We start from the raw sequence: 8,011 nt of genomic DNA, 5'->3' as shown, positions 1-8,011 counted from the left end.
GAGAAATTTAACAGTAAAATACAAGGGTCAATTCTGCTCTCGCAATTCACGGGTCTCACAAATCCCCATTTATCAATGAAAACCATAATCACCACGCATTTGCAGGTGTTAACAAGAAGATTCACCAGTTTTTCTGATTTGCTATTATTTTACTACCACTAGATCATTATCTTAGCCTCAGATGTCAAGTCTTTCTGAGCCTCTTGACTAGTTCCCTGAAAGAGATAACGAATTCTTATTTAATTTAGCAAATACACTGGAATTCCAACCTATAATGGAACTACCTTCCAAAACCAACACAAGGCTCTCGTGATTACTGGGTTTTGATGTTTACAGCAAATTAGAGGTTAGATAGTAAACTGATAATAGCACAGCAATACAGTAATCCTCTCTGAAATACTTTCCTCCATTTCTGGTGTACTTAAGACTCTGAATCATGCAAAACCATACAGTTCAGCAAGAGGAGAGGTGACAGGGGTAGCAGAGGACATTACAGAAGGTGTCTTTACTGCAGGTTGATCCCATAACTACAGGAAACCCAGCAACTGCAGGGAAATGGCACTACTGATCAGCCAGAGCCAGGCTATCCGCAAACCCACTGTGAGACAAACCAGCCCCTCCGATCAGAGCAGAAAGAGGGTGGATTTTAACTCCTTCACAGGGCAGGAAGATGGCTCTGAAAGACTTTACCAGAGATGAGACAGGCACAGCCATACCTCACGGGGTGTTGGCCAAGCCTAACTGCGGGGAGCTGCTCTGCAGCGAGTGGTCAACTCCCTCCTTCACAGAAGCCTGGTAACGGCTGCTCAGGTGGAAGTGGAGAAGTGCAGGGTAGAGCTGGGTCCCCTTACAGCAGGGCCACAGACCTGGGTCTCACCAGGCCAGGATGGAGATCACTGGTGTGGCTCTGACCTTAATGCCCAACAAAAAGCTCACCTAGAAGTCCTGCGGTGGCCGGGAAACGGCAGGCTCTGCTGACTCCCATGATGGAGCTTCCAAGCTTCCACAGGCTGAGCAAAGACTTCTTTTTCATTCCTCTCCAGGCTGGAAATGACAAACCAAGAACACTAAGAAGCTGCAATGATACCTGAAGCTTTATGGTGAGCACGAGTTCTAGGAAAGTCAACAGGACCAAGCCCTGATAGGTGAAGCCCTAAATTGAGCTAAGTTTTTTTCATGTGTTGAAAGGATACTCACTGATGTTGCTGCTGGTTTACCAGGGGGAAAGGATTAAATCAGTGTGGATCACTCAGCCTGAAGACACCGTTGTGCTATTACTGTAATTAGCAGTGGCATTGTAGAGGAACTGATAAGAGCCAGCTGACAGAAACCACTGTCAGCTGAAAACCAACCTCGGCAACTGGGGCTTTGGAACTGAAACTTTTTACTTCTGGGAGAAAAAGAGAACAAATGGCTTTTTGGTGGTGTCACATCTTTTTGCTTTCTACTTTTAGAAAAGTCACAGCCAGCATCTTAAAAAACTAATTTTACCAGCACTTAGCCTTTAATATATGCCAGCAGTAGTTGATACTTTAAAAGAGAGAAAACTTTTTAAAAGACAATAACGCATGAAGGGAGATGCACGCAAAGAAAGACGATCTTAAGCAATACTAAAAATAAATGTAGCTTAAAAAGATCCCTTAAAAACAGCTGTTGACATTAGAGATTTAATTAAAAAGTAATTAGTTATACATTCTCCTTTGAAATGAACAAGCATATTACAGCCTCCATATACAATGAAGTGCCTTTTACATTTATACCTTGCTTTTGCCTGTAAAAAAAGGCAAGTTTTTACAGGAAGTGTTGTAAAGATAGGATAGTTCTACCTAAAATTCTACAGTCAAATAAAACATAAAGTGATTTTTTTTTTAACCTACCGGTACAAAGCCATAATCATCGTGCTTGCAATGTTCATAAGATACGTCACAAGTGTTCTTAAATGCACAAAATAGAAGAACAGGTAGAATAAATGGATGAGGAGTGGTGCTTGCAATAAATTAGAATTCTGAAATAGGTCTCTAAGAACTAAATCAATCTGACACCTTAATCGTCATTTACCTGAAAGAGAAATGCACCGTAAAGTGCTCACCCTGCATGGATTTGTGCAGGCAACATGCAACCAATAGCTTTCCCTGGGGCTAATGCTTTATGGAAGCACCATTGACCTGGTTTTCTATGGAAACTACACGGATGTTTTCAATTCCAGCGTGGAACTGCAGCCTCGGTCATAGCCATCAAACTCTGCATTAGACATTCATGCAGCATTAGGCGTCCCGTAGCTGCCAAGGGCCCACACAATGAGACATTGTCTGACCCAAAAGTCATATAATTAGGCTGATGGGAACAACACCAGCCGATGGTGCATTGAGCATATCCTAATTTTGGATAGGCCATTCTTTGGCTGTGTGACTACCAGTTAGGTGGGGAAGAAGTGAAGCCTGCTATTATTGACAGACAGCTTTGCTGCTAAGCTGGAGTGATGATGAAAGGGCCGTTTGGATTCAAAATCACCATTGGGGGAAGGAAGGGCAGCCACATAGCAGAGACACACTCAGAGACAAAGAGGAGACCCTATTTTTAATTACTTTTTATGTTTGCAGAGTGGGTGACCCTACCTTCTGGAAGCCATCTCTTTAGCTAGAGTTACAGCGTTTTGCTACACCGGCTCTGTAATGGCCCAGCATCTATTATAACATCTAATACCACAAGGCTTTAGAGGCAGCACTCGGCAGGATGAACACAGAGCAGAGGAGTGTGAAATTCCTCTCATTAGCAGTGCTGCACGTTTGTGCACAGACTCTCTCCTTAAAAGACTGACCTCCTGCCCAGCCAAGAGAGAGCTTTCCAAGAACCATGTGACTCCAAAGATTGAGGACATTTTCTGCTGGAGTGGGTTTTTAATTCAAATTACTCATAGAAAGTTACATTTTTGTGGCCTGAAAACATCTTCAACTGCGTCAAACACAAAGCAGTTTCATAATTGCATGTGATTGACTTCTTTTTTTTTTTAAAGAAGAAATGACATAAGGAGAAAGAAATATGCATGTTTGTGAAGCTTTAAACCTCCCGCCTGCCCTTGTGCAACAGTTGCAAGTAATTCCAAAAAATATCTTGTGACTTACATTTGCAACAACAGAAAGTGTATCGCGTCATTCAGGAATGTGGTTGGTCTCTGGAAAGCAATACAGACAGCACGTACATTCACCTTACTGTCAACTGTGTATTCTACATTATGAAAAATAAGGTATACATTTCATAGTATTTAATTACAGCAAGGCTCAGACAAATTTCACTCTTTCCAGCTATTCTTGCCATTTTAAAACATGTGGCCTAAGACCTGCACAGCTGTAGCCATATCATTATGCAAACAGCATCCCAGCCATGAGTAGTAAGAATAGATCTTATTATTCAAATAAATAATGAACAATTTCATATCAGTTCCCTTCCGATGCTTCGTGATGTAAAACATCACTCCTCCCATCCTCCTTCCTGCAGGAAAAGCTCTGTTTGGTAATACCCAGCCACACACATGGGGGTTACTAAATCAGTGCCATACACTTCTTTATAACATTAAAGTTTTCATCTCCATTTAAAAGTGACTCCCATTTTCAAGTGTTAGTGATGTTACACCAGTGGGGGCAGGAAAATTTCTAGCTAAAGTTATCTTTCCATATCCTCAACAAAAGGCCACTAGGGGTATATGGATAACACTGGGATCAAGTATTTCTCCTTAGTCAAGCCCACCACACCTGTAAGTGCCACAGCAGGAAGGGGATTCTTACACTCACTGTATAAGATTGTTCAAGTAACACATAAAACCGGAAATCTGAAAAAAAAGAACACCCACAACTCCACAGATTTCAAATATAATCCAGTTCTGTGTTTGTTTGCTCTAGACCAATATGATTACCACATGCTGGCTACTGTGAACTGATTAATTAGGAAGTATCAATGATAATATTTTGTACTTACATTAGGAATTCCACCTCAGGATACTTCAATAATGTCAATTAATTAATCTTCACAATACTGCCTGTAAGTAGGTGTCATTAGTTCATTCACAGATGGAAATCCTGGAGCATATAAAAGGTGAAATTAATTAGCCAAGATGATACAATGACTCAGTAGCAGAACTAAAGGTCCTGAAAAACACTCCTTTTTCCTGACTCTTAAAGGGGCATGATTTACTTGCCCTTTGCAGTTAAATTGTGGAAATAATTTCCAAACGTGTAACAGAAACTTTTGTGATTCTATCAAAACCACTATTTACAGGTCACGCTCTCATTGAAATTTTCTTTTGATTAAAATAGCTTCTGCTGTTTAGTACACCCATCAAAACATAAAGAACATCCAAATCAAATAAACCCTGCCACTAGATCTACAATGAAATGGAGCATCGCTACTGTTTTCCCAGATCTAAATTAAGGCTCTTTTGTAGAGGGTAAAAGTGAATAAAACATAAAGACAAAGGACAAAATAGGAGACGACAGACTATTCACCCATTCATGGCAGTCACATTTACAAGGCAATTGCCATTCATGCTAATGTAAAGTGGGCCACACAATGCTACCAGGTATGAAAGGCAGAAGAGCCCTTATGCATAAGAGGAAAAAGCACTTTACTGTATTTTATCTCAGCCACAAGTGGAAAACCAGTAATGAGGAACACCAAAAATCTCTTTTTGTTCTCCATTTAAAGCTAACAAGGCACTTCTCTTGGTGCAATCTTATCAGAGGCTATAAATTTCTCGAGACAGCTAATCAATCATCCTCATAGTGGTAAAGCTATAAGATGCATTTAGTATGAATGTATTTAATTGACTGATTTTCTTCACCAATAATCTTCTTACCAGTGCAGAGCTATAAGTTGTTACAAAAGACAGGGCGAAAACTCCCCTACCAAAAACACCCAACAAACCCACCTTAGGGAGAAACATCATCTATGCACCTTGGGTAAGGTTTTATATGCAAACCCACCCTAATTGCCAGAGTGTAATTTATGGGGAGAATTAAATCCTGATCAAGGGTAACTTCTGTTATTGGTTTCAGGGAGGCCAAAATGGAGAAAAAAAATGCTGCCCGGGATGGACACAGGTGGTTTCTGTAGCCACGGCCCCACCTGATACTCCTTGAGGCCACAAATTCAACATCACACAAACTGCAGAGATCTTAATAGATATGGGCTACATAGTACTCACAATATTGTACATATATGCATGTTTGTACCTAGGTGACTGTCCCAGTTGCACATGCTATACATGTACAGATAGCATTAAAGAATAATCCATATACCAAATGCTTAAATGGTTTTGATACAGCTTCATCACTATATAAGCACATCATGACACAACCTAATTCACTAAAACTAAGCCAGAATAAGCTTTTTACTTTTTAATCAAAGTTAGAAATTAGATTAGATGTAATTATTTTACATATCCAACTGTGGAAGCCTCATTAAAATCCTTAATATTGAGTAATAAACTGACAATAAAACTTTTTCTTGTATTACAGTGGTTTTCTGTTAACATTAATACACTGAAAAAGAAAGACTTTATAATCTGTGTTTTTCTGGAGGATTTTTAGCAGCCACCAGTTTACTCAAGTATATATCGAATATATGGTCACATACATATATGGATATATATTTTTTCTGAGGAGAAAGCAAGAGAATACAGTAGTTATGAGTGTCTTCCCACGTCACTCACTATTGGATAGAGCACTTCACCACCTGCAAACTTGGGCCCTTTGGCATCAGCCAGGTAGACCATCATCAAAAGGGAAATCAGAAATTCAAATGATTATACAGACTGAAGCATCCCTTAACTACCTTGGATGTAAAATAGTCTTTGTTCTCTAATTAAATCATCTCTACTAGAGAGACAACAGGTACAGGAAACACAAATAAGCAGAGGCATGGTGAATAATTACTTTTTGCTATTTCTAGATCAATTAAACGCAATACTCACCAGCTTGCTCCTCCAGCGGCAGAATTCCCAATCACTTCAGCGACAGCAAAGCCATTCCGATTTCCAAAATGGCATGGCAAGGAGAATGGAGAAAAAGAGACGGGTGAAGGGGTTGGCAGAGAGGAGTGAGAAAGATCAAACAAAAAGCAATCTAATTTAAATACCTTACTGTACTAGATTCTAACTACTAAATTTAAACTTTGCTTTTAACTCTCATTTCAATCGATTTGCAGAAAAAAAAATAAATATCTAAAGAGTAAATTTAGATTAAATTGATCATTATAATTTATTTGGCAACAAAATAATACAGTGGAAAGACCTTTCTTCCAGTAAAGGGCTCTGGCTTTGATGTCTGATTGTTATGCAAATTCTGTGGAGTACAAGATATGGACAGAGGAATAATTAAACTCAGGACTTTGTGTATAATAATTCTTACAAATGTAAATGTATCCTTTTTGGAGATAATTATGTGTATACAGAGTGGGAACCCTACACATACATTAGCGAAGCCAGGAGAACACCCCGAAGGTGCAGGTCCTGGTTGTTCCCCCCTGCACCAGGAGCACCCACCCCCCAGCAGTTCCTGAGGCTGCAGAGAAACCTCTCCTGGTGGAGACCCTGCGTACAGTTTTCAGCCCCAACACACAAACATTTGAAAAACAAAGTCATCTTTGTTCTGGAAGATAAACATTGACCATATACATCTATATATTTCAAAGCACTCAATTAGAAACTGAACTTTGCCCCTTTCTCAGGCTTTGAAATATCCCTGCACCAAACACAGGCCTTTATTCTCCTTTCCCGCGGGCATCCCTCTCCCTCTCCCGCACACCATATGGCCCCAGGCCCCAGGACAAATTCTGTGCTGATTTATGGCCTCTGCAGTCCAAGGGGCTGACCCACGGCATAAATCCGGGGGGGCAGCTCACATGTGTAGCCTGCATGTTCCTCCTCATGCTGTCGTCGCTCTCGTGCGCTCGTCTCCACCAGCCAAAGACAAGGGATTGACACTCCCCCACCAGGAGCGGATTTGGTTTCAGGGTTGGGGACACATCACCACAAGCCAGCAAGCAAGGAGACGTCACGCCAACAGTCACCGCACGTGCCGGCACACCTCGTGAAACAGATGGGGACACACCGGCCCCGTGGTGGCCGGAGGGACTGGGCGGTGGAAGTGGCTGGGGTGGATGCCGCTGACCCCACCGGTGTGCTGGGCACCACCAGCAGCAGATACACACGTCTGGAAGTCAGGGCAAAAGGCACTCGCTGCATCATTGGACACCAAAGCAGGAGTAATCCAAACCGGTCCCGCTGCGGGTGAAATAATTCCCAAAGAAGAATGACCACAATCAGGTTTTTAAGGCACTGCAGCCCATCTTCCCGTCTCCAAACAATACACACGGGGAGCACGTGCAGAGATTGCCTTTGTTTCAGTCACAGTTTGGTGAAGAAAATACCAAGATAAATCCATGGATGATGAAGCCAGTTACATTTAATGAGGGACTCGGTGGCCGAGCCCCACCACATTGCCCAGGTCAGGTCAAGCTGCTGCAGGAGCACTGGTGGGTGCAGGGACCAGGGCTGCTCGCTCTGCCATCCTGCTACGAGTAACAGCGTGCAGACACTCAGTATTGTATGTTAAAGGGGAAAAAAAAAAAAAGCAGGAGAATTTAGTTTTCACTTTTTGTCCATCCTATTTACCTTTCAGTTTCACTAAGCTTGGAAAATTAAGCAAAGTGATCAAATTCACTAATTTTTTTAATTTATAGCCATTTTCACAACTCTTCCCAGACACCAGCACAGGATGTTTACACTGAAACAAGAAATTGATTGACGCATTTTGAGTACATTTCCTAAACACCCATCATTAAGAAAATATACACGTGGACTTAAACTTCCTGAGCCCTTCAAAGCAACCAGTTTTGCCAAGGGTTTTTTTCAATGTCCGTACCACTTCTGTATATAAGCACATCTTCTCTGCCACTCTCTGGATTCCTTTTTTTTTTTTTTTTTTTTTTCCCCCCCCATTCAAAATTAAAAGCTTCC

At 41.3% G+C, this 8,011-nt stretch overlaps 1 protein-coding gene and 1 long non-coding RNA gene across 2 annotated transcripts in view; both read right to left on the bottom strand.

Moving 5' to 3' along the window:
- Positions 1-894: 894 nt before the first annotated feature.
- LOC106889422 lies at positions 895-4,057 on the bottom strand. Its single transcript, XR_001412310.1, has 3 exons — positions 3,973-4,057; positions 3,123-3,172; positions 895-1,044 (listed from the first exon to the last, which is right to left on the bottom strand). It is a non-coding gene; the product is annotated as an uncharacterized LOC106889422 (long non-coding RNA).
- A 2,696-nt stretch (positions 4,058-6,753) lies between these two features.
- The window catches only part of MEX3B (mex-3 RNA binding family member B), a 6,430-nt gene continuing 5,172 nt past the window's right edge, over positions 6,754-8,011 (bottom strand). Inside the window, exon 3 of the mRNA XM_014944309.1 lies at positions 6,754-7,205. Coding sequence (XP_014799795.1) covers positions 6,754-7,205 — 452 coding nt within the window. The remainder of the gene's footprint in view (positions 7,206-8,011) is intronic.

The sequence above is a fragment of the Calidris pugnax genome, unplaced genomic scaffold (genome assembly GCF_001431845.1).
Source record: "Calidris pugnax isolate Ruff unplaced genomic scaffold, ASM143184v1 scaffold70, whole genome shotgun sequence".
Classification (NCBI taxonomy): Eukaryota; Metazoa; Chordata; class Aves; order Charadriiformes; family Scolopacidae; genus Calidris; species Calidris pugnax.
This window is presented reverse-complemented; position numbering and strand designations above follow the sequence as displayed.